The sequence below is a fragment of the Protopterus annectens genome, chromosome 4.part1, assembly GCF_019279795.1.
Source record: "Protopterus annectens isolate FY-2018-M chromosome 4.part1, PAN1.0, whole genome shotgun sequence".
NCBI classification, from domain to species: Eukaryota; Metazoa; Chordata; order Ceratodontiformes; family Protopteridae; genus Protopterus; species Protopterus annectens.
Window position 1 is genome coordinate 378,974,797 of NC_056734.1, and position 27,651 is coordinate 379,002,447.

The 27,651-nt window shown below is 44.0% G+C and overlaps 1 protein-coding gene across 1 annotated transcript in view; it reads right to left on the minus strand.

The window, feature by feature from the left end:
• Nucleotides 1-280: 280 nt before the first annotated feature.
• The window catches only part of LOC122801214 (streptococcal hemagglutinin-like), a 70,834-nt gene continuing 43,463 nt past the window's right edge, over nucleotides 281-27,651 (minus strand). The window contains exons 3-4 of the mRNA XM_044070767.1: nucleotides 17,846-17,980; nucleotides 281-627 (exon numbers count right to left, since the gene is read on the minus strand). Coding sequence (XP_043926702.1) covers nucleotides 281-627; nucleotides 17,846-17,980 — 482 coding nt within the window. The remainder of the gene's footprint in view (nucleotides 628-17,845; nucleotides 17,981-27,651) is intronic.

Consider the following 27,651-nt stretch of genomic DNA (forward strand, 5'->3'; position numbering starts at 1 on the left):
TTCTATGAAAAATTTGTTCAAATGGTTGAAGTTTGTTACATGCAGGGAGCTCTTCCACTATTAACTGGGAGTGTGACATGAATCCACAATTCATAACATATGCATAGAGTTTTGGATGTTTTAGGTTAATCTCTCACTAGTACAGTGCATACTCCCACTCCAGATTAGGCCATCTTAGCCCCATATTAGATCTTTTCATATCAGTTCATATGATTCTCAATACTGGGTCCTTATTTTTTGTTCTTAAAATTAATCCATTTGTTAATCTTACCCATTCTGCTTAGGACAGCTGCTCTGTGGCGTGGTCCTCGGCAGGCAGTGGCAGGGGCAGTCGAGCTGGTGGAGCTGGTCCTCGCAGAGCAGTGGAGGCAGTCGTAGCTGTGGAGCTGGTCCTCGGCAGAGCAGTGGAGGCAGTCGTAGCTGTGGAGCTGGTCCTCGGCAGAGCAGTGGAGGCAGTCGTAGCTGTGGAGCTGGTCCTCGGCAGAGCAGTGGAGGCAGTCGTAGCTGTGGAGCTGGTACTAGGCAGAGCAGTGGAGGCAGTCGTAGCTGTGGAGCTGGTACCAGGCAGAGCAGCAGTGGCAGTCGTAGCTGTAGAGCTGGTAGAAGGCAGAGCAACAGTGGTAGTTTCTAAAAGTAAAATTAGAATGTTAATACCAATCCTTACCTTTGGCACAATTGGCTTAGAGAATTGAAAACCTTGCCATTAGACTTACCAGTTTTAGTGGTGGCAGCAGCTATTGAAGAGCCAATTGTTGGTTGTTCAGCAGCTGTTGCAACGAAGAACCTAAAAATTAGCATCTTGGACAAACTGAATGAAATGCATGCAAATTCACCCCAGAGAGATTCTGCAAGGCAATATACAGTCTACATCTGCAGCACAAAGCTAGTGCAAAGTTCAGAAGCAAGTGCCACAGTCCTTTTAATCTGATTACATGTTCACTAGTGGGAACTTGAAATAGCCTTTGGTCATTTGGTCATACCATATCCAATTCCCACCATGTAGATATATCTGCTTTCTTTGCTAAAAATGGAACTTTGTGCAATGAAAACTGTTGCTTCCTAAAAAATGCATTAGCCAGGCTGAACACTGATCCATGTGGGCAATTTTCTGAATCAGCCTGGAGATTAAGTGAAGTTAGTGTAAATTTTACCCAAATGCACCAAGTGTAGAAGCCATGCAAAACATGTTCTTGCAGACAGCCCCCTGTGCCAGTTTAGCTGGCAAGCCAGTTATGCAGGTTTCTGTACTGTCTGATAGTGCAACCAATTAGAAGTTTAGTGCCCAGGTTAGATGGTCATGCAACATCTTGACATCTCTAGTCCTGCCTGCCATATGGCAGTGTGGAATTAAATGAAATTTGGCATGGACAGTGGGGTGCAGACTTGAAATGGGATCCGCTCCTAAAATCCAGGGGTTACACCCATACTTGGGTGGAACTAGTGTAAGCAGACTGGTATAAAACCCTGCTGATCATATTGGAGAGGCCCTTTGAGGCCAGTTTGTGGATTTTGGCAAAATGTCATGTTGGAGTAAAGCCATTAAATCAACTATGCCTCTACTTGCTACCAAAGTCTAAAACTTCAGGTTGCAGATACAAACCTCTCCTGAAAACTCCCCTCAACCCTCAGAACAGCAAAAGCAAGAGGCTGTTATGGCACAATACCACTGCCTAAATGCTAATCTCCTAGTTTAAATCCTGCATACTCGTTATTAAAAGCTTATGCAGTCTTCATGTGCCACAATTCCTTGCTCCAGCAATGCTTCCACACAGGGTATAGATGCAGGGAGAGAATAGGTTAACATATCCTCCCAAAAAGTCAAGTTTACAGTTAAGTCGCAAGATCCCATTTAGTCATTCTAATGCACGTGTATACATAAATGCAAACGGAAACCTTTAAGCAGATACGAGTATCCACTGAATTCCAGCATTAGTATTACTTTTAGTCCAGATATGGAATTCCCAAAAAAGAAAAATCAAGTGATATGCATCAGGCTTTAATCTGCATGCAGCCTCACTCTAGCACTATGCAAAGCAAATGCTACAAAGGCAGTTAAATGTAGTCTTCGTACTCAACACTACAGCATTAAAGAGGAGCTTTAAATACTGGCTTCTTTAAATCAATCCTGTATACTCTTGTATAAAGAACTCCGAAAGATTAAAAATCTTTGATACAAGGATGAGCAATTACTTGCAGCTGCAGATATGGCTGTATTAACAGTTCTGTAGGTTGCCACAATAACAGTTTCAAATGGTAGTAGTCTAGACAGTTTTCTTTCCATTTCTGGGAAAGAAATCTTAGGCCCTGGAATACTAAACTTGTACCCTTGTTAGGAAAACTAGGGTAACAAGGCAAGAGCTACAAACTTACATGCCAATAGCTCACCCAGAATGTCTAAATAGCTTCACAAGGCTTACTAATTCACTGCTAGACCAATATACCTTAATCTTCCTAAAATTAACATCCAGCAAGGTAACTGAACCACACTAAGAGCAGTTGGTTCTTAATTCACTAAATGGTAGGGATAGGATACCAACTTGCAGCAACTCGCTTGCTGCCAAACCCGCCTACATTTATCCTACCAACTCAGTTGGGCGGAGCTTGCCCTGATTCAACCCACCCTACATCTGTGCCTTAGTACAAGGACAGACATCTGATTTGTCACTATATCCCTTGGGCTTACCATACAAGGCATTAGTGGAAAATAAAGGTTTGGACATCTTTAGAAGTCTGCCTTTACTACTGGCTAGTAGTGCCATTTGGTTTCTGGAACCAAGCCATACCTCAATATTTCACTACCTTCCTTGGAAATTAGTCCGAGAGCACCAGTTGAAAGTATGGGAGATCTTGCTTGGAAAAAAGTTGTACCCGTGTGCTTTCAAGAAGGAAAGCACAGATCCTTCACAAAGTGAAGGGCTTAATTGGGCCTGCTCCAAGCATTTTATCAACCATTTTAGATATTGGTATATTATATTCAGCAAGACAAGCTTGTTAAGAGTACAAATTCAGTGGTTTGATAGCTTAATACTGTCCTAGTCTTCACCACAGGAGAAACTGAGGCCAAGCAACCCCCCCAAGTGGCAAGCAGTATGCTCAGTTTCATCTTTCCTAGTGGGAAAGAGCCTATTTCCCCTTTCTCATAGCAAAGGGCCAATAAAATGAACAGCCTCAAATGGAAGGCTAGCTGCCTTGATATACTGCTACATTGCATAGCGTTGACAGCTGCTGGACCCATTCTCTTCAATTATTAGGATGGAGTTAGAGTCTCCTACTCCATACTTTGCCGCTTCATATCCCTTTATCCCCTTCAGCTGCTCCTTTCAGTATTCTGTGCTAGCAGTTTAGTGCTAGATACTAAACCATCCAGACAGCAGATGCAGTTTTGCTCTACTGCATGTAGAACAGGGTTCTTCAGCAATCACATCCCATCAAATCCTCCATGCTGATCTTAAGAGCGTTTCCATTGCAAACACTGCAGCCACTGCTATGCCAACCAGTGGCATGCTTCCTGAGGAGTCTCAGGAAGGAGCCATTTACCCTTTTCCACTTTAACAGCACCTTCCCTGGGGTTTGAGGCTTGTTCCAAGTTAGAAATCTGCAATGTGCATCTGCGCCATAGCCTTTGGTTACCTGGACACCATGAAAATTTGTTGGGTCTAGTAGTAGGAAAATAGTTGGTAGTTCCAAATTACTAAGTGTTGCCAATAGGAGTAATCATCCAGGAGCCAAAAAAGCACTTAAATGCCCCACACTCCCATACCTCAATATCCTTGAATGTGCAAAAAGCAATCCACCCCATTTTACATTCAAACCAATGTGCACCACTACTCTGCCTCCAGATATTCCTCCCAGATGCAACCATACACCTATCTAAAATTAGATATTTGCTACTCAACTATTGTACCATACAAATGGCATTTTATCCAGGACCCCATCTAAAACATGCAAGACACCCCATTAATGGACCGTGTAAATCCTTGCATCACTTAATATGTACCTGTTTTACTACAAAAAATCTGAAGCTAGACCTCTCCTCCAGGAAAGCCAGGATGTTAAACACCTATACAACCAGCCATTTCATGCAATGGTAGTACAAATTAAGTCCATGCCAAACCAGTGGGCTAGACCTAGAGGGCCATGCATTCCCTTCCACTATGCATTAAAGTACTAGGATTACATTATGCACCAGGCCAATGGCAACCTCAGTGTAACAAATTCTAACACTGGGCTGACTTAATTGCAAAAATCTGACAGGGCTGACGTTGTCAAGACTCAAAGGACAGTAGCACAAGATGGCAAGTACATGATCTCTTCCAGAGTGGCCAGAGTCAACTTTCAATAGTTTACTAAAGTGCATCTTGTCAAGAATCTTGCTCCCAAAAGCAAGATGCCATACTAGCTTTCATCTGCTTTTCAAAAATCTTCCAGTAGAGGGAACTGAGTGCAGCCCGTCAAGCACCAAAGGACTGAAGAAAACATCTTAAGGCAATCTTCAGAGCCATACTATTGCTTCCTGGCCAGCAGCAATTGTAGGCTTCAAATTTTGTTTTTGAAACTAGTGTAAAAGCATGGCCTAAGCTTCCAAGGCCTTAAGCACTGGCAGAATTTGACTGGCAAGTTAACAGCAAGTGTTTAGCAAGGATAGTTTGTTCCTAAAAAATTAACTACTGACAGGAAGTTTAAATGAGTTGGAAGGTTGACAGTATATAGCTAGAGGCAGAGTGCAAACTGTTCTCAACCCTAGTGACTTTAGGCAGTCTGCTCACTTACAAGTGTCCAGATCATAAAATGAGGCAAAGGTTTTGATTTTCTTGGTCTGTTCCTCAGTTTGGGCTTTGTGGAAATCTTTGAAATTAGTGATATTTGAACTTGACATCAGATCCTTCAAAAAGTGCATGTTAATGAAAATCCAGCTATTCTAGCAAGTTGAGAAATATTGCCCCAATTTTTAGCCTTTGTACCCATTTATTGGCTTTTCCAGCATTTGAGCTTAGTAGAGGTAAGCATCCATCCTTAATCCATTATGGGATGTAGGCAAAGTTTCCTCAGAATCTGAGCAAGGTCTACCAAAGTAGCATGTTAGAAGCCCGAATAGTTGCAAGTAATCTCAACTCTAGATATATACACAAGTTACTGAATCAACTTCCAAGTAGCAGCAGTGCCACCTCAGTGCTAGTTACCATGCTTGCTACTCAGACCCACTGATTGCTGAAGTTCTGTATTCCAAAGGCAAATCACAGGCAATACAAGACCTTCATATTGCACCAAGAACCCATGTTATATCCCACCCAAGTATACTCACCCACAGCCCTCAAGGGAGATTAAAACAAATTGAGACTCAGGTGGAGACTGTCCTGCTGGGACATTAACTGGGCAGCCTACCAAATACACACATCACTTCCTAGATTTCATACATTTGAAATCCTAGCTGGTTTAAGGAACCAAACTCCTCACCAATATAGCCACTATTTTCTCCACCTGCAGTTGCCCCTTCACTAGTTAAATCTGACCATTCAAGTACAGGGACCCAAACCCTAGATAGTTATAATACATTTGTCCTTTACTACAAGATAAAATATCTGCTCACATAATTGAACCAGACACATCAGGAAGTAGCCCCTATGGTGGGATCTTGACCTACTCAAACTTTCCCTGCATTAGTAAGTCAATGCCCACACCACTAGCATCCTGGATCCAAACATGTTGGCAAATTCAGCCTTCTAGAACCATTAAGGCTATTGAATTTCAGCATCTACACTGATGCCTGGAGTGGAGAGCTGCTAGTTATCCCTACCCAAAAATGGATCACCAAACCTGGTAACCTGCCAGAGTATCACTAGAACCATAGTCTACAATCTCTTGACCCAAACCAGTTTGACTTTTTAGGAGGGCTATACTTTCAATGAACAATTACTAGATGCAGAAATACCATGCACACTACCAACTTAAACCTGAAGGGCTCCGATGCCATCCCACATTCTACCATACCAGCTAAAATAAACCTAAACGCAGATCTAACCCATCGGGATAGGGAAAAAGCCCAGTTCAGATGCACTTTTGAAAAAGTTGACCAACAGCACACTCTAGGCATTTGTCCTTGGGTCAGGTTCTTTTTCTAATGTAAATAGTGCAGTCAGCCACAGGTCCTCAACTACAAACTGATCTTTCCATCCCTACACCAATATTTTCCAGAATGGTCCATGTACAAGTAATGGAATCAGGACCATGGCCTTAAACCAGTGCTAGGAAATTGTGTCCTTTAAGCAGGTAAGGCAGCACCCACCTCAGCACCTTTAGGTGGGCACTCTGAACCATCATAGTAAGTAGGAATTTCACTGAGCAAGGAATAGGATCAGATCATGCAGGTGGGTCCACTAGCAGCAAGAGGGAATGTGGTTTTGAATACCCTGGGAACATTCAAAGTGTAGAGAAGGTTTCCTATATCAAGCCCTGGTCAGCCCTTAACTTGTGCAGTTCTAGAAAATGGGAAGCCATGAAAAAAATGTGGGATGAAGTTGGCTGCCGAGGTTGACATAAGACTACACAAAATGAGGGTGCAGGCCACAAGGCCACACTGGTGAACAGCAAGTACAAGCAAACTGGAGTCCTAGCATGGCCTGCTGGAGTGGTCTGAAGTTGCCTTTTGCTGAGGAAGGAAAGGTATATAGTCTGTCAACAGAAATTGTGGAGGAACACAGCTCCCAGCTATTGAATCAAATGCAACACACAAACTAAGTAACCAAGTTAAATCTGATCTATGAAAACCCTTTAGCAAGGGGAATTCTGTCAAAGGCGTGTTAGAGACCATCAGCAGTATTAAAAAATAGTGAACATTAGAAATGGCTTGAAATAAAACCAAAACTGGCCACCAGGCTTTTAGTGCAGATGCTCAATATATTTAGGCTGCAGCGGTTAGAGTTATCACCTCACAGCAAGAGGTTCTGTTAGATTCTCGGCTGAAGCACCTTTGTGTGGTGTCTCCTCCCTGTGGACAAGTGACAAAAAAAAAGACACGCAGGTATGTGCGTGAATGGGTGTGCCTTCCTTGAAGGTTGGGAGTTGGGCTGGCAACTCTGCACCATAATCCACTGCCAGACATTAGCTGACCAGAGTTCTGCTGTGGCAACCCCTAACTGGGAAAAGCCAAAAGTTTTGGTACAGCCATGGTGGTGCAGAAGTCAACATTGTCACCTCACAGCAAGAGGCTCTCCAGTTCGATCTTCGGCTGGGGTGTCTGCACATCCTAAATCACACAAGGAATGCTGAGAACAAATCACTTTATGACGCAAAGCTTTCGGGTATGAACCCTTTCTCAATACTAAATACTGTGGAGGTGTGGGTGTCCTCTGGGTGCTCCTATTTCCTCCCACAGCCCCAAAGACATGCTGCAAGTGGATTGGACATGCTAAAAATTGGTCCTTGGCATGAGGGAGTGTGCCTTCTGTGGAAGGTTGGGCACGGGGTTGGCAATTCGACACCGTAAAAACTCCACTGCCAATCATGAGCGGACAATGTGATCTGCTTTGGCGACCCCTAACCAGGAAAAGCTGAAAGAGCTCAATATATTCGACTTCTGTGAATTACATTGCAGCCAGTTCTGGCAGTTTGGGCTATAGATGTAATTTGTACTCCTGCCACAACCCTTCAAACTTTGCACCTTCTAGAAAGTATTAGAACCTCCCATTACTATACACATTCACTCAACACTTCAATCCAATCCACCCTACTCTAGCCAGCAAAAGGCCATGGGACCCATCATACTTGCAAGCCTCATCCGTTAACCCAAATTTCTAACCCATTTCAATTCATTGTTCAGAAAGGTGGAGCCTAAATGTTTAGGATCTCCCAAACATATGCACAACAGGTGTGCATTCACAGGGGGATTTGTCATGAACTACACTGCGGAGTCATTTAGGCACTTATCTAGAAGTTTGCCAAATGTCCACTTTATGCAAAAAGTACAACATATGCCAGACTCCATCTCCATTGCAACATAGTGGAGAATCAAATTCTACATAAAGTTTTAGCTATCAAAAAAATCAGACCAAACCCTCCTTACTATAAATTCAACCCACAAAACATGGAGTGTTCTTTAACCTCAGCCAGAGAGGAGAGCACCTTCTAGCTATTAAAACAGCCCACGTCTCAACTGTCCAGATTCATTGTGTATTTTTGGTACATTACTCAGTGGTTTTCCAGAAACAGTTTGACTCATTTGACAAATCAGAAAATACATGCCATCACAAGTCCTGTTATTCTAGCAAAGTTCCAAGTTTGAGAGCAATACAAGTCACTGTTCTTGGATCCTCCCTTTATACTTTACTCCAGATTTTTTGTTTAAGAGATTGAAGTTGCAGTTAACTGGAACTGCCTCCAAGTAAAGGAACTGGCATGTTCCCGCTTCTGTAATGGGCACTTAAAGATGTATGAACTGCTTGCAGTATATGCCAAAAAGCATTGCATTTCAGAATGCATCTCTACAGATAACTGGGTGGAAGACATGAGAATGGTCCACACACCCCTTATCCATTGGGGCCAGAACCAGTTCTGTTTAAAGGAGACTGCTGACAGTGGGCTGACGCAGCAAGCAGCACATGTCTACAAATGCCAGCTTCATACCAGGTCCTGACTGCTCAAATAGAAGACTGGCATTTAACTCCAGGCCACAGTAGCCAATTGTATGAATCTGGGAAAGTTGGAAAATTGCCAACTCTTCTAGGACACTATGTACTGCAATTCCAGCAAGGCTTGCTAGAGACCAGGTTTTACATTGATTCAAGTGCCATATTTTACATTTTATGGCATGTGCAGAAAGGGCCCTCACCCACAGGGTGTTCCACCCATGTGAGCCAGTTACCCAAAAGGGGCTAGCACAGGATGCTAGCTACTGTCAATGCACACCAGGAGTTAGCCTCTCAAATGGTCAGCACCCCATTGAGTGCTGCTTCGGCAGCTTAAGGTTTACCCAAGTCACAATTCAGCTACAAACTACAGAACTCTAGTTTCTGATGTAGAGTCTTCATAGTGCAGCACAAATCCCAAACCATACCGCCTGTTTTGACAGTCCCTTTGCAGAAGTGAAGTTAAAATAAAGGCACCAAGGGAATGGCTTCACAGCTGGCATTAATATACTTAGGAGGGGAAAGCCTAAAGCAATGCAGCTTAATCTGTATTGAATATGCAAGGCAATTCAAAGGAACATGCATGGCAAATTGAAAGGTAAAAGCCTTTTTCCTCCAGCAAAAAGTCAGATGTTGCCTTTCTATCCTTTTGCAGACAGCAATTGTCACCTCACAGAAGTTGCACGTTCGATTCTCAGAGTGGTCTTGTGTGTCTACATGCATGAATGGGTGTTCCTTCGCTGAAGGTTGTGCGTTAGGCCCGGCAAGCCAGCATGTGCCAATTAGCGGACCGGATTTCTGCTGTGGTGACCCCTAACCGGGAAAAGCCGAAAGAGTTTAATAAGCTGCAGCTAAAGTTTCAGGATCACATTTTCTTTTGCTTGCCAGAGGAATGGTCTTCCAGTCAGAAAAGCAAGTGCTCTTGCATTTCCTACAGGAATCTATCTAGTATTTTACTGAAGGTCTGAATTTTTGCTTCACTTTTGATCCATTCATTCAAAATTGTGATCAGTTTTACCACCACTATTGGAAAAAACATACCTTGCCATTTAGTGACTTAAGGTGTATTCAAGCACAGGTAATATACAGTAGTTCTAAATATAGAAGCATTTAAGGCACAATTAAAAGGGACTACAGTTCTCCATGTCATCAGCTCAGTACTTGCATTGTAACCAACACAAACACGTGCTTTGTAATCTGTTTTATTCCCTCAAGATGTCAGCATGAAACGGTTATTTGGCATTTTTCCTATATGCTTATATATGTAGCTAGTGGTTAGCTTGTATCTATGTAACCCTTGGCTGCAAAACCCAGTTTTTAATGCAGTTTAAATAGCTAGGTATTCAAGATAGTTAAATCAGTGCATCATTGTAGATAAACATTTTCACAGCACTAATCAAGTGCTTAGATTCAGTTACAAGCGGGCGCAAAAACTGACCCCATTTTTTTGTGTTAGTCATTCAATTCAATCCAGCAGGCCCTGCAAAAGTGTGCCAAATCTGTCAGCATTTTTGCCAAGGGTGGCCATGAACAGATTTGAATTAGCAGACAAGCTTATTTCTTGGTATATATTCCCAATACCATATTAGAACTAGAATGTTCATTTACCAAGGCAAGAGCAGCATTTTAGTGCACCAGTGTGCATCACAAATCTTTGCCCAGCATTTGGCATCTTGTCCCAAGAGCAAATTAAACTACACAAGACTGCACAAGTGTCATTTGATGTGGTGCCTTGAAACATTTACAATTTGCAAAACCAGTCAGATACACTAGAGGGCTGTTCAATACTAGGGAAATTCCATCCTGTACACCTCCCAGAAAGAAGTGACCCTTGGACATTGGCTCAAGTCAACTCTGACAGCTGGTGAATGTGATGGCCTTTTCACAGTGCAGTCTGCTGTTAAACCAGAGTGCTATTGTAAGTCTGGGAAACAAGTCAAACATGGAAGCCCTATAGGCTCTAAGATCTTGCCATTGTCACATGGTAGGAACACTAAAAAGTTAATCCACAAACCTACTATGTTCCTGTACATTTTTTTAATATTTACTCCATTCAGTAGCATTGAGATAACCCAGCATGCTGACTAAGCTCACTGCTGGACTGCCAAGTGACTTTGAGAATCCAGTGACATGGATTCCCAATCACAAACAGTTCAGAACACTATTTAGAAATGGAAGGTACATTGACCAAAATCCATGTTCAGTGACATTGACCAAAATCCATGTTCAGTGACTAACAAGTGAACCCAAGTTTGGAGGTTGAAATAAAGCTACATATTCCACAAAATCTGGGTTCAAATGGGTGAGGTTGTCTCAATTTCTCAATCCTTTGCCCAAGTCATGCAGGGAGGTTTGCTACCAGTTACTGCAATGAATTCATGTGCAGTCCTTCACTAGTGCAACAGTTTGTCCAGAACAGACCTTCAACCTTCACCCCAAAGCAGACTCATCTATGATGGGGCCAAGAACCATCAGTTCATAAGACATTTCAAGCTAGTCTTACCTTAGGCAGTTTTTAAACCAATGTAAGCCATGGCTATCTTACCCATTTTACTTGTGGCAGTTACAGTAGAGCTGGTATAAAGCAGAGCAGCAGTGATCGTTGTAGAGCTGGTAGACAGTATGGCAGTGGTAGCTGGGGCAGTAGAGCTGGTAGTAGGTAATGCAGCAGTGGTTGCTGTGGAGCTGGTAGTAGGCAGTGTGACAGTGGTAGTCATAGCAGTAGTCTACATGTAAAATCAACTTAAATGTGTGAGAAAATCCTTGCCTTTGGCAATGTTTATGCAAACTTTGAAAGCCTTGAAATCTTACCCATTTTATTCATGGCAGCAGCTGTTTGTTGCAGGCAATGCAGCAGCTGTCAGGACCATTGTTTTCATAAGTCACACTGGATAATTAAATGCAAAGTCATTCCAGAAACCCAAGACTTTGCAAGTTAATACATGTGCATAATTTCTGCAGTTTGGTCACTTCACTTTTCTATTAAGCATGTAGGAAGTAGCCTTTGGGCATTTGTGAAAATCTCACCATTCAGCTGCACTATATATCCATGCCCTCACCTTACACCACCAATGGACATTCAGTGTTTTTCCTGGTTATGACCAGAAAGCCTGAAACGTACAGCAAGTATAATGGCAATTAACCCAAACTAGCAAACTATGCAAAAATTCTTGCAGAACCCACACCACCAGTTAGCTACAGACCGTAGTTATGCAGACTATTGTATTGGTCTGGTGGTACTAACCATAAACATCCAATGGGGAGTTTGGGGGACTGAAACCTGGACATATCCTTTACAATGCTGCTAAATCTTGGACCCGGTCCCAATTGGCCATAACTTGTAAAGTTATGGATTCAATTGAATTTGGCATTTTAGGCCATAGCAGTTTACTGCAAGCTTAAATTGAGTCTGTTCTGACATCCAGGCATTACACACATAGCCAGGTCAGTTTAAATTGACCGGTATCAAATCCTGCTGATCATATTGCAGATGTCCTTGGGGGTCTACTTTGTTTTCTTGAATCCCATTTCACTGAATTTCATTTTACTGACTTCACTGAAAACTCAACTATAGTGTGATCCTGTAGTATATAGTTAGGGGGTGTGGTGGGCATAGCCCCCCCAATAAATTTGAGTACATAGTCTTCTGGAGTCATTGGTGTTGCAACTATGCACGTCTATTGATGGCCTCCACTACAGTGGGGAAAAGGGCATATATGTTTTACTTGCCTTACAGTACTGTACACAGTGCCATATATATCAACTGCAGTTCAGTGAAATGAGTTTTCAGCAAAGTGGTCAGGGTAAAATGAAATTCAGTGAAATGAGATTCAACAAAGTAAACCTGTCCCTGGATATCACAATTCACTCATTCCCTACCACAATGTGATGCTTTATTCCAGAGAATTCAAAAAACTTCAGGAGACTAAATCAGCCTGTTCACTCCATCAAGAACTCAGAGACAGTTCATTAAGCAAGAGGTTATGTATACCCATCACAGAACTGCCTAAATGCTAATCTCAGGTTGGACTTGGAAAGTTTCTCTGCCCCCCAGTATGGAGTCGAAGCTTATGCAGTCATCCCATAATTCATTGACCTAGAGAAAAAGCTTCAAAAGCAAGGTATAACATACAAAATATTGGTAGCTTTCCTTGCTCATCTTATAGGTTCATAGGTTCATACTAGGCTATCTGCCCTAGGGCATTTTTAAGCCTAGCCAGAGTGTGTATGGCATTCGCCACCCATATTAAATTAATTTTGCTATGCCCTTTTTCAAGGTTAGTACAGTGACACAGAAGTGATACTCTGGTAAACCTACGATCTCCCATCCACTCAAGATTCCTCTTGAAGAGAGGAAATGAGGGACTCTGCCTAACCTGGACTGGGATTTTATTCCAGAGTGAAGGGAGCCTCTGGGTTATGAATCTGTCCCTCCAGCATGTCCTATTTATTTCAGTGCTGAGGTTAAAGTCCCTCGAGCGCGTAGCTCGATGGGATTTGGATTTTGAGGTGCAGCATGTCCATTAATTCCGGGTTGGACATGGCTTTATGTCAGGCACAGATCGCCTCTGAGCAGGCAGTATGCCACTGAGTAGAGCTGGAGTTTCTTTAACCGGGCAGCATATGGCATCTGTTTGAGCCCCTTGATCCTCTTGGTGAGGTACTTTTGGGGTCTTTCCAGTTGCTGCAGGTGTCTGGTAAGATACATCCCAAAAGGGGCATAATTATGGGTCTGATGAGGGATGAGGCACGATGACCTCCCCTGATCTAGATGTGAATCCCTTCATGATTAGGTGGGCTATATAAAATGTTTTTCTAACCACTTTGGCCACATGGTTGTCAAATGAGAGATTGCTATCAACTTGGGTCCCCAGGTCCCCAATTACTTCTGTACTTAATGGATTACCACCTATGTGGTAATTTGTGGGCACTGTTTTTGCCAAAGGGTATGACTATACACTTTTTGGCGTTTAGCTTGAGGCCATGGCTCTGGCACCAGTTGTCTGTTTCTAGGAGGCCCTTTTGGAGGATGCTTGTGTCGGCTGGAGAGTATTATGGCGCCCAGTTTGCAGTCATCTGCAAACTTGGTCAGCCACAGTCCTTCCATGTTGGCCTGTACCTCCGAGAAATATATACCGAATAAGAGAGGTCCCAGGACTGAGCCTTGTGGGACGCCACTTGTAACTGGTTTGGAGTCTGACATGGCTCCAGCTATTCTAACCATGTGGGTTCTGTCCTTGAGCAAGTTTGCAACCCATCTAGTGACATAGGGGGTTTATATTTAAGCTGGTGAGCTTATCTATAATGCCCGAGTGGGGTATTGTATATCAAAGGCTTTTGCGAGGTCCAGGTAGGCTGTGTGGACCACCTTCCCCTCGTCAATGGCCTTGGTGACAGTTTCAAAGAAATCAACCAGGTTCAAGAGACAGGATCTGCCCTTAAAGCCGAACTGAGTAGGATCCAGTGTCTGTAGGTCCCCAATATCTTTATTTATAAGGTCCATGATGATCCTTTCCATAGCTTTGCAGACCAAGCTAGTGAGACTTATGGGGCGATAGTTTCCAGGATCCGTTGAGGCACCACCTTTGTGGAGAGGGACCACTGTTGCTGTATGCCACTCTTTGGGTACATATCCTGTAGTAAGGCCGAGATTGAACAGTAGTTTTAGGTTTGGGTTTAGCTCTTTGAGTTCATGTAGGATGCAGCCCGGGACACTGTCTGGTCCCATTGATGCTGTGTTTCTTGCTTTGGAGAGGGCAGCTCTTACCTGAGCATCTGAGATGTCAGGGGGGCAGCACTCTGCTGAGATAGATATTAGCCCTTTTGGTGGGGAGGGGGGGGGGAGAGAAGTTTGCACTGAACCTGTCAGCTAGGATGTTGGCAGTGTCTGTGGGTTCGATGTACTTGTCATTTTGGACTAATTCTGAGCATATCTGGGAACTCCCACCCAGGTTCCTAACTAAAGAAAGCCTTGTGATTATCCTTCGTGTCCTGTGCAATTTTTCAATAAGCTGGCCTTAGACGATTTTATGAGTGCCCGTAGTTTTTTTGCCAATACTGATCAGAGATGCCTTCCCTTTTGGGATTTTTCTCTATCATGTAGTAGCTTCCTCCTTCTATTGTATAGTTTGTTTATGGCTGGGGTCCACTAGACAGGAAATCTGCCTTTGGAGGATTGGGTCGCGGTTTTATTTGGGATTGCATGATCCATGCATTCCTGAAGGTGTTCATAGAATGCGTTTATAAAGGATTTTGCGGTCTGGGCCTATTATCCAGAGGCCCGGGGGCTTTGAAGGATTCCACATTGGTTTTGAGGAGTGTGAAATTTGCTTTAGAGAAGTTTTTCACTGTGGTTTTCTGGGCATGGGGTGGGGTTGGGATGTGAATATCCAGTGAGATTAGTTTATGGTCTGATCTTACCAGTGAGGGATACTTCTGGTCTGGAGCATAGAGTCCCCATGTTGGTGATGATCAGGTCCAGTATGTTTTCCCCTCTTGTGGGAGTGGTAACAAGTTGTTCTATAGCATTTGAGTTTATAAATTCTAGGAACCTTTGGGCTAGGGTGTTGGAGCCAATGTTCAGGAAGGTCGAGTGGGGTTCCTGGGTTTGGGAGGGTGGTCTGTAGCAGGCTATAAACTGGAAGGCAGTTTTACCCACTGTTAGTTGCACATGGATAGTCTCTGATGCTTCGTGCTGTGCCACCAACCTGGAGGTGTGGGTATCTGACAAATATTGATACTCCCCCTCCTTTTGTGGTTCAGTCCAAGTTTTGGGGCCGAAAAGCATGGTATGAGGTATAACCTGGTAGTGCTGGGGTGGTCTCGGGAGCCTTGAACCAGGTTTCTGTTACTGCACAGATATCGATGTTCTCCATGCCAAGGAGAGTTTCGAGTGCGTGCATCTTGAGGTTTAGACTTCTGGCATTGAGTAGCATTACTCTTAGTTTCTTATCCCTTGTGATACCTATGGAGGTGGGTTTGTCTTTTGAGCCTTGCCTAAAAAAGGCACTATGGGGGTAGCAAGAGCCTTTGCCAATATCCAAAAGCCCAGGGGTGACCGGTGCAAGCCGTCACTAGCAAAGCATCGTGGCTTGTAGAGCATGTCATCCCAGGCCGACAGGCACTGGATCCCCTTTGAATGACACCAATACTTAAGCCAATTGTTGAAATTATCTTGTCTTCATACTGTGGCATCATTCTTGGTGAGGGTAAAATGCTACTCAAGGTCAGGGTCATACTGGCCTGAACTACATGCTCAGAGAGCTCCTCTATGTCTCTTCATGTAGTCCAGGGAGGTACGTCAGGTACATCTCAGGTCATTCACACCAGCATGGACAATGACTGAGTCATATTTGTACTTGCCTTGGCATGACCTGAGTGCTTGTGTTATGTGGCGGATCCTAGCGCCCGACAGGTAGCTCACCGTGACCTTGTTCAGCCTGGTGAGTGGATGTCAGTGTGCCTGATGATAGTCACCTATTACAAGTGTATCAGGTGTGTTTAGCCTTAAGGGCTGTGACTGTTCGGCACACTGGCTTTGTGAGCTATGTGTTGCACGTGTTTTGTTTTGGGGTAGCGGTTGCTTGGGTGTCTGCTTTGGAGGTCTCTGCTGCTTAGGCAGATTTTTATTTAGAGCCTCCAAGTATGTTTTTGTTTATGTTTGGTTTGCTGTCGTGGTAGGTCTATGTGAGACTGGAATTGTAGCGAGTGTGGTTTCCTTCTCCTGACTGGTTACGCCAGTACTGAGTTGAGAGAGCTTAGCCTCCAGTTTGGCTATATGGTTGCATCTCTCACATGTGTTGGAATTTGTTGGGAGGAGGAGAGGGTTGTCTGTACATGAGGCAGTTGTAACATTGCCTCAAGATTCCCAGATTCACCAGCTGGACTGGAGAGGAGATTGACAACTGACCTTTGGACATGCTAGAATAGTATTAGGAATTTCTTTATAATTGAAAATAATGGCCAATGGGGGGAGCAAGGTACTCCATGGGGAGTTTGAGGGTGTAGTGCTTTTAATTTTTTAGTGCTGACTTATATAATTGCTTTAGTGAGCAAGTGCCAGCTAACTTAAATGCAAAAATGACACAGTAACTTTCTTTCAAGTGAAACAAGGAAATAAGTAGAGTAAGCAATGCAGATATCACTAGGGATCCACAGAAGCGCTGAAAAGCCGCGTTTTAGGTGGAATTAGCTTTTCAGGGAAACAAGCATACAAACAAAACTAGATTCAGCAGGCCTGGATCTAGTCTATGCTACAGCAAACAAGGTGTACCAATTACAGTAAGAAATAGTTCAAATATGCAGGCACTATAAGCCTTTAACCAGAAATTCCCAGCTCAGAAGGGCAAAGTCCAGCCTCTTCTGTCTTGGATCTTCAAATGCATTTCAGTTTGGATTCCATTTTCAGGATTTGAAATCTGAAAATTCAGGTAAATTCAAAGTGTCTAATACAAAGTGTCTAATACATTTTTATTAGAAAGGAGAACCCTTGACAAAATGGCATGACTAAAATGGGCTGTATTAAGTGCTGACACTGAAAAATAAACTTCTGATAAAGACCAAAAACTTCAATCCAGATTTCTTTTCATATGTAGTCTCACTAAGCACCATGCATCTGTACAAGGCATCTGCTTGCCAGGCAAGAATTAGTTAAATGCAAGATGTGAAGTTAATGCATTACTCATTTGCTAAGGCTGCATGTTAAGCAGTTTCTGCCAAATTACAAATTTAATTGTAAGTTAGTTTATGCATGCTGCAATATCTTAAAATCAGAAGAAAATTCCTAAGGATACCTGTATTTACAGGTTTCATATCAATATGCAAATAAAATTAAGTGGAATCACAAAAGCTTTTTCAGCAGTTATCAAATTATGGCAATCTCCAAGACAGATAAGCATGTGGGAGGCTAATGATCATACAAGGTATGTCATTAAGCATAAGTCTTATTTGCAATACACAGCTATGATAAAATAGCAGTACAGTTTAAGCAGCGCTAAAGGGTTTAATGAAGTAACATTTTTTGAACTAACCTTGGTCCAACCTGGAAGAAAATCCTGTTATGACTAGACTAGTATACCTACCTTCAGACAGTAACGGCAGAGACACCATTGCATCTTGGGCTTAAATTCAGCAGTCGTTAGACATAAGCTTAGTTTATGTACCCAGTACAAATTCTGTACACCCTTTTCCAGACAATTCTGAAGAGTTGACAAAGGGATGGTTACCTGACATGCTGGTGGTAAGTGGTGCTGCCATGCTGGAAATTGCAGTTGCAAACATGGATACGTTAGCAGTTCTGTAGGTGGCCATGTTAACTGTTGGTCCAAATGGCAACAATCTCGACAGTCTTCCTCCCATTCCTAAAATGGAAACAGGATAACTACTAACTAGCAATATCTGGTCTTAATTTTACCAACTAGTAATATCTAGTTTGTAGAAACCAAGTACTACAGGATTACATGCCAATAACTCCAGATGCATAGACCATATTTGCACTTCCTATAGGATTACACAATACTTCACTGCCCCTGACCAATCTCCATGAAATTAACATCCAAAAACCCTTACAAAGTTAGCTTCTCCACTGGTTCAGTTAACTGCTGCCAATAGATTGCTCCAATACCAGAATGCCAGGGACAAGATACCAACTTGCAGCAACTACAGTTGGTAAAGCCTTCTGCCAAAACTCATTTGGACAAAACCTTCTGTGGACTAGTCCAGATAAAAACTAGATGCAAATCCTTATTTGGCCATGGCAAAATGACCTTGCAGGAGATTAACCAGAGGTTTGCCTTTATGCACAAGGATCTGTTATTGTACTATATCACCAGGGCTTACTATATGGCATTATGGGTCAAAAAGTTCTATATCCAATAAATGAGACTTCGTGTCAGCAGCATTTTTTTCAAGAACCAAGCCATAGCTTAATACTCCATTCCTCCTTTTTGTAAAATCCTACTGTGACCTCTTACCAGGACACCCATCTTTGAAAAAAATGAAACTTTGGGTAAATCTGACTTCAAGTAAGGCAATGTCCTTTCTACAAGGACATTTGACAATGGATTCCAACTATAAAGGAAGGACTCAAGAATGGACCAACCCCCAAGTATTATACTACCTCTAGACCTGAGGGGCAGACCCATATTTAGCAAGCTAGGAACTTACCAAGTTTGATGTCAGTACAAATTCCCTCAGTTTATGTATCCCTTGCTGTGTCAACAGACAAGGGGAGCAGAGGGTAAGCTACCATGCAAGTTCATAGGTAGGTACTAGGCTATAGGCTCAATGGCCTACGTAAGCCTAGCCAGCAAGGTACCATAGCTTACGCCACCCAAGAAAGTTATTTTCCTGTGCCACTGTCCAGCAAAGACACAAGTGATCCCCAGAGTGTATTTCCTATTTCCCATCCACTCGAGTGCTAATGAACTTTGCTCGACATAGATGGGTAGCTTGTTCCAGAGTATAGGAATTCTCTGGGACAGTAATCTATCCCTCCAGTGTCCTGTTTGTGGTGACAAGGTTTAGGTCCCTAGAGTGCAGCTTGGAAGGATTTCTTTAGGTGTAGCATGTCAGCTCTGGTTTGACAGCTTTATATGTTGGGCAGAAATCACCTTCGAGTAGGCAATATGCTATGGAGTAAAGCTTGAGTTTGAGGCGGTCCGTGTAGGGCATTTGAGACCAGCAATCCTCTGTGAGGTACTTGTGGCCTTTCCAGCTGCTGCAGATGTCTTGTGAGGTGCATTCCAAAAGGGGCGTTGTACTCCAATGGGTACAATGAGTGATGAGTAGAGGGGAACAATGACCTCTTTTCCTGGATGAGAACCCTTTTATGAGGAGGTGTGCCACATAGGACTTCCTGACTACTGTGGCAATGTGGCTATCAAAGGAGAGACTACTGTCCACGTGGGTCCCAAGGTCTCTATCACACATTCAGTGCTAAGTAGATTGCTGCCTATGTGGTAGTCCATGGGTACAGAGTTTTTACCAGGATGACACTGCACTTTTTGGCATCGAGCTTGAGGCCATGGCTCAAACACCAGACATCTCTCAGTGAGGCCCTTCTGTAGGATGTCCACATCATTTGGGGACTTTACTACAGCTCCTGGTTTGCAGTCATCTGCGAACTTAAATCAGCCAGAGGCCTTCTGTGTTTGGTATTTACATCTCTGAAGTACAGGCCAACAGGAGAGGTCCGAGTATGGAACCCTGTGGCACTCCACTTGTCACTGCCGAGGTCAGATTTGGAGTCTGCAACATTTAGTGTGCGTTCTCAGTGAGGCAGTTGACAACCCATCTTGTGACGTAGGGATTTATACCTTGTTTAGTGAGTTTAGCCAATTCCAGAATGGGGGATGGTGTAGAAAGCCTTGGCAAGGTCAAGATAGGTTGTGTGAACCACCTTTGCCTCAGTCTCAGGTTCAGGAGGCATGATCTGCCTTTCACAAACCCGAACTGGGTGGGATCCAGTTTGGAGGTTACCAATGTTTTTGTTTACGAGTTCCATGGCCTTGCAGACCAGACTCATCAGGCTAATAGGTTGATAGTTCCTGGTATCAGTGGTGGCTCCCCCTTTGTGGAGTGGGATAACTGTTGCTGTGCATCATTCAGTGGGCACAAAGCCTGATGCAAGGTTATTGAACATGGCGCTTAAGTGGAGCCAGTTCTGAAGTTCGTGCAAAACGCAGCCTGGGATGTTGTCTGGTCCCATGGATGCTGTGTTTTTGGCTTTTGGCTTTAGAGTGCAGCTTTTACCTGCGTAGTTGTGATTACAGGGACTCTATTCTTCCTGTACAGATATGGGCCCTTTAGGGGGGCGAGAGGGGGGTAAAGTTAGCACTGAACCGATCTGCCAGGATGCTGGCAATATCAGTCGGTTCTGTAATTGTTATGCCTTTGTGCTGCAACTCAGCAGATCTGGGTGTTGCCATCTAGACTTTACATAGCTATAGAATGCTTTGTGGTTAGTCCTTGGATTTAGTGGTGATTTTGCTTTTGTAGCTAGATTTGGAGGATCTTATAAGGGATCTCAGCTTCTTACAGAGGTTGACCAGGGAGCTCCTCCACTCATGGGATTTTACTCTTTTGCAACAGTTTCTTCCTTCTGTTGTATTATGGCAGGGGACCACCAGATTGGCTTCCTTTTTTTGGATGATAGCACAATCCATGCACTCGTGTAAGTGCTTAGAGTGCATTTGTGTAGGATTCAGCAGTTGTAATTGTATTGTCCATGTGCATGGGTGTCATGAAGTTAACTTCTGTTTTAAGAATGAAGTTGGCTTTGGAGAATTTTATTGTGGTTTCCTTAATGGGGGCGGGATGTGGATATCAAGGGTGATAAGCTTATGGTCGGATCAGACTAACTAGGAGTTAAATTCAGGTGTGAAACACCAGTCACATGTTGGTAATGACTAGGTTTGGGATATTGTTGCCCCTGGTGGGGGTGTGGATAAGTTGATCTAGGGCATTGGAGTTAAAGTCCAGAAAGGGTTGAGCTAAGGAGTTGGCAAGAGTAGTTTTCCCAGTTAATGGTGGGGTAGTTGAAGTTGCCCATTATTAGGGTGTTTGGTTGAATCCTAATATTTTCCAGTACATCAAGAAAAGAGTGGGAATCCTGGGGCATGGTGGGGGATCTGTAGCAAGCTACAATTTGGATTGCAGTTTTGCCCAGAGTTAGCTGCACTTTCATCACCTCAGATGCATTATGCTGAGCAACTAGCAAGTGGCAGGCAGTGGATCTCAGTTTCATCATAGCACCATGAGATGGTTATCCCCATATTATCCCCTTACCTTTTCAGATGCTTAAGTTTATTCAAGGATAGTTTCCAAGGAGTGACTAAACATTTTCCATTGCATATCAAACTGCCAAAGATCCATACCCAGTTATCCCCTTCAACCGCTATCCTAACATTGTCCTAATATTCTGTAGGATTGTGTCAAATGTGAAAGCCAGATGATAGGGCGGCCCCATCTGTAGCATTGTACGAGGGCGGCCCCATCTGTAGCATTGTACGAGGGCGGCCCCATCTGTAGCATTGTACGAGGGCGGCCCCATCTGTAGCATTGTACGAGGGCGGCCCCATCTGTAGCATTGTACGAGGGCGGCCCCATCTGTAGCATTGTACGAGGCGCCCCATCTGTAGCATTGTACGAGGGCCCCATCTGTAGCATTGTACGAGGGCGGCCCCATCTGTAGCATTGTACAAGGGCGGCCCCATCTGTAGCATTGTACGAGGGCGGCCCCATCTGTAGCATTGTACGAGGGCGGCCCCATCTGTAGCATTGTACAAGGGCGGCCCCATCTGTAGCATTGTACAAGGGCGGCCCCATCTGTAGCATTGTACAAGGGCGGCCCCATCTGTAGCATTGTACGAGGGCGGCCCCATCTGTAGCATTGTACGAGAGCAGCCCCATCTCTGGGGTATTGTACGAGAGCAGCCCCATCTGGGGTATTGTACGAGAGCAGCCCCATCTCTGGGGTATTGTACGAGAGCAGCCCCATCTCTGGGGTATTGTACGAGAGCAGCCCCATCTCTGGGGTATTGTATGAGAGCAGCCCCATCTCTGGGGTATTGTACGAGCAGCCCCATCTCTGGGGTATTATGCGAGCAGCCCCATCTCTGGGGTATTGTGCGAGCAGCCCCATCTCTGGGGTATTGTACGAGCAGCCCCATCTCTGGGGTATTGTACGAGAGCAGCCCCATCTCTGGGGTATTGTACGAGAGCAGCCCCATCTCTGGGGTATTGTACGAGAGCAGCCCCATCTCTGGGGTATTGTACGAGAGCAGCCCCATCTCTGGGGTATTGTACGAGAGCAGCCCCATCTCTGGGGTATTGTACGAGAGCAGCCCCATCTCTGGGGTATTGTACGAGAGCAGCCCCATCTCTGGGGTATTATGAGAGCAGCCCCATCTCTGGGGTATTGTACGAGAGCAGCCCCATCTCTGGGGTGTATGAGAGCAGCCCCATCTCTGGGGTATTGTACGAGAGCAGCCCCATCTCTGGGGTATTGTACGAGAGCAGCCCCATCTCTGGGGTATTGTACGAGAGCAGCCCCATCTCTGGGGTATTGTACGAGAGCAGCCCCATCTCTGGGGTATTGTACGAGAGCAGCCCCATCTCTGGGGTATTGCATGAGAGCAGCCCCATCTCTGGGGTATTGCATGAGAGCAGCCCCATCTCTGGGGTATTGCATGAGGAGCGCCCTTCCTGCAATCACACTAGCAAGTCCTCCATTCTACTAATCTGAGTTTCCATTTCAATCTGCTACAATACGCAGACAGGTAGCATACTTCCTGAATGTTACAGCCCAACAGGGAGCCACATTTGCTCTTGCAACAATGTCATTAACACCAGCACCATTCCCGAGATTTAAAGCACTGCATTAAGAGTTGTGGAATTATCCAATGTGCTCAATCCCACTACCAATACTTAATGCTCTCCAAACAATTGCTATGATCTCAAAACGGTCAAAGGAACCTTAATTCAGGGAGGATTGTTATCCTTGCTTCAAAGATTAACCAGAGAATCATTTTGATCATTTTATAGTGGTTTCCATATGCCGAGAAATTCTCTGGCTACAATATCGCCCCACTGCCCTCCTCTCACCAATATCTAAAATTCTAGAAAAATGTGTCCAACTTTTGCCTTGCCTTACCTAATTCAGAATCACCTAACTCCCACCCAGCACGGCTTCCGTCCTGGCCACAGTACCATAACTGCCCTACTATCCTTCCAGAAACTGTCAATCTAGCTTGAGACTGGACTTTTGTATCCACAGTACTGCTAGATCTTTCTAAAGCGTTCGACACCATCTCCCATACACACCTTCACCTTGCCAACTTTAATCTCTCCCCTAATACTCTATCCTGGTTCTCCAGCTACCTATGACAGATCTCAAGCTGTCAAATTGAAGAACTCCTCCTCTTCCTTCTTGCCTACACCTACTGGCATTCAAGGATCCATCCTTGGACCCATGCTTTTCAACATGTTTATAGCCTTCACACAGTCATCCCTGATATTACAGTCATCCAATATGCTGATGACTACCTTGGTCTGTGCCGCCCCCAACATTCCTGAACTACTGACAAACTCAAATAGCATTTTCCACTACAGAGAACTGGATGCACCAAAACCACCTTTCCCTCAACTCCAATAAATCTAAAATAATAATTTTCCTCCCCTCCAAGGTTTCCTCCTTTGACAAAAACACTTTCAATGCCCCAAGCCAATCAAACACTGCGATAGTAGTCCCCTCTGCAAAACCTCCTTGGCATTACCTTAAACACCTCAAATTCGATCTTCACATTCAACATAAGAAAACCCACCAAATACTAGGTATGCTATATAGGAACAATCAATTTCTTTCCAACTCCTCTAGGAACACCCTGGCAATCACCTACCTCCTACCTTTTCTTCTATAGGGAGCCCCTCTCCTAACCAATCTGTCCACTTCCAACACCTCTAAACTTGAAGCTTGCTAATCATGGAACTCAAGACATTGGTAATTTCCAAACTCTGGACCCTACTCAGTTTGGATTTGTAAAAGGCAGATCATGTCTCCTAAACCTGATTGACTTCTTTGAAGCAGTCACCAAAGCCATAGATGAGGGCAAAATGGTTCACACAGCTTATCTAGATCTCGCCAAGGCTTTTGACACCATCCCCCACTCTGGAATTATAGATAAGCTCACTAAACTAGGTATAAATCCCTATGTCACAAGATGGGTTGCCAACTGGCTCATGGACAGAACCCACACTGTGAAAGTAGCAGATTCCAAATCCAACATCAGACCAGTGACAAGTTGAGTACCACAGGGTTCAGTCCTGGGTCCTCTCCTGTTTGGTATCTACTTCTTTGAAGTGCAGGCCATCACAGAAGGTATTTGGCTAACAAAGTTTGCAGATGACTGAAAACTAGGAGCCATAATTGAAACTCCTAATGTGGACAAACTACAAAAGGGCCTCACTGAGATGGATACCTGGTGTCAAAGCCATGGCCTGAAGCTCAATGCCAAAAAGTGTATTGTCATCCCCTTTGGTAAAAACTCTGTACCCATGAACTACCACATATAGCTAGTAGTCTACTTAATGCCGAAAATTTGATAAGAGACCTTGGGACACAGGTGGGCAGTAGTCTCTCCTTTGATAATCACATCACCACAGTGGTCAGGAAATCCTTCTACGTGGCTCATCTCATCACAAAAGGATTCTCATCCAGAAAAAAAAAAAAAGGTAATTGTTCCCCTCTACTCCCTTATTAGACCCATTAGAGTACAATGCCCCTTTTGGTATGTACCCCACAAGACAAAAACTGGAAAGACCACAGAAATACCTCAGAGGATTACTGGCCTCAGGTGCCCTATGCAGACCGTCTCAAAAAGCTACAGCTTTACTCCATTGCATATCGACTACTCAGGGGCGATCTCTGCCTAACATACAAAGCTATGTCAAACCCAGAGCTGCTGGACATGCTCCACTTAAAGAAATCCCAATCCCTCCGAGCTACACGCTCTAGGGACCTTAACCTTGTCACCACAATAAACAGAACATGCTGGAGGGATAGATTCCTGTCCCAGAGACTTCCCATACTCTGGAACAGACTACCCATGTCAAACAGAGCTCCTCATTAGCACTCAAAAGAAAAATCTTGATTGAATGGGAAATGGGAAATTCACCCTGGGGATCACTTCTGTGACTACTCGACAGGGGCACAGGAAAATTTTCTTGGGTGGCGAATGCCAGGGTACATTTTTTGGCTAGGTTTGTATGGGCCCTAGGGCTACCTACCTATGAACCTATAATAAGATCTCCAAATTTGCCACTAAATCCAAACTCACCACTGCCTCTGCCTTCAATCTCTGAATTGGTTAGAACTCCCTAACCACGTAGACTATCTCCAACTAACCTGCGCTCACAAATTAATATTCTCCCCTGATAAATGCCCAGCCTTAAAGAACATTCTTCCCCCTTACATCCCAAACAGATCTCCGAGATCTGAACACCAAAACCTAATCTCCATTCACAAACCCAAATGTCCTGCCGGCCAGCTTCTACTCCTCTCTAGGTAAAAAATGGAACTCTCTCTCCTTCAAAAAACAACTCTTCCTACTCCTATCTTCCAAATGGAAATGCTCCTGCATTCACCCTACATAACTCTTCCCACTAAGCTCTCCATCCTCCTGCTCTACTATACTCAACCTTATTCTAATTTCTCTAAATAACCTGAGCTAGCAGACTTCAGATAAACTCCAAGCTTGTAAATATTGTGAACTTCCCAAGAGTAAAAAAAGTGTTTTGCTTTTTTAAATTGTCTCATGTATATTACACTTGCTATTTTTTTTGAATATATGAATCTTACTCGTATATTACACTTGCTATTTTTTTTTTGAATGTATGAATCTTGCTCTTTTATTTCATCTCAATCATATGTAACTTTTTTGTATTTTGTAACCTTTGTTGTACTGTATTGCACATGGAGCTTTTCTCCCCAGGCCTCCACTGAAAACGGGCACCACTTGGCCGAGTGGACTTCCCTGGTAATCAAACTGAAAATAAATACAAGCTACACACCTTCATGGAGGTACTTAATAGAAATTTACTCAAAAAAGCAGATACTAGAATAGCCCTCTACCAATACAACCACCTCCAGACAGTGTGCCCCTTCAACCAAAGCCCTAAGGCTAAATAACTTGCTCAATACACTAATCATTGGTGACTCGATGGTGAGGCACATGTCCCACTCAGCTGTTAAGACACAGCCTAGTGTCTTATCAGGTGCCAGAATCCAACACAATACACACTCAGGTCACTCAAGTAGAAGTATGTCATTGTCCAAGTGGGTGTGAATAACTCAAGAAATCTGCCTGGACTACATGAGACATGGAGCTCTCAGATTATATGGCCCAGGCAGGTATGACACTAGCCCTGAGCAGTATCCTACCATCACCCAGAATTATAGTGGAACAAACAATGGACAATTGATAAGTTTGTGGTGTCAAGAGGGATCCAGTATCTGTCTGCTTGACATGATTGACAGACCTCTGCTTTGCCAGAGATTACCTGCATCTGTCACCCCTGGGCTTCTGGGTACTGGCCAAGGCTCTTGCCACCCCTATAGTGCCAGAGTTCCAAATACCAAATTACCACTATAACAGCTATAAAATGCAATCCAAGGGTCATCCTGCTCAATGCAGGAAGTGTAAATCTCAAGATGCACTCGCTTGAAGCACACAAAATGGAGAACATTTGTGCTGCAACAGTGACTTGGTTTAAGTGGCAGAAAGAACCCCTATGCTACCAGGCTACAACATTCCACACCTTTCAGCCCTGAAACATGGACCAAAGCTCCAAAGGCAGTAGGTCTCCATATTCAAAGGATATGAATATCTCCAGACTAGTAGCCCAGCATAACGCATCCAAGATGCTTCAGGTACAACAGTGGGTAAGATGGAGATCCAGGTCAAAGCTGCTACAGGTCCCAACCATGTTCCTAGACTCACTCCACATTCCTAAGCACCCTGGAATCTATCCAGGTCCAACCCAACACTCCCATACTAGGAGACTTCAACTACCCCTCCAACTGGGAAAACTACTCTAGCAGCAATGCACTGCCTCAATGCTTCCTGGAATTCAGGTTTGTGCCCTGGACCAGCTACCCCCATTACAGGAAGCAACATCTGTGACCCGATTACTATGGGCAACTTGCTGTCCCACCAGTAGTGAATTCCTCCCTGGTTAGATCTAACTACACAAACTAATCGCCATGGAAATACACCCCCCCCCCACAAAGGTATCCACTATGAAAAACTTCTCCAAAACTGAGTTTGGACTCCTAAAAACAGAGGTTGCCAACTTTACTGCCAATGGAAAATAGATGCATGAATGCCAAATCACTTACATAAATGCATGGAAGTAGCCATACCCAACAGAACCAAGAAACAGGTTCTCCTCCAAAAGGAGACCACTGGTGGTCCCCTGCCATTAATACACAAGAAGAAACTTGCAGAAAGTCCCAAGACTGGAAAAAATCTGA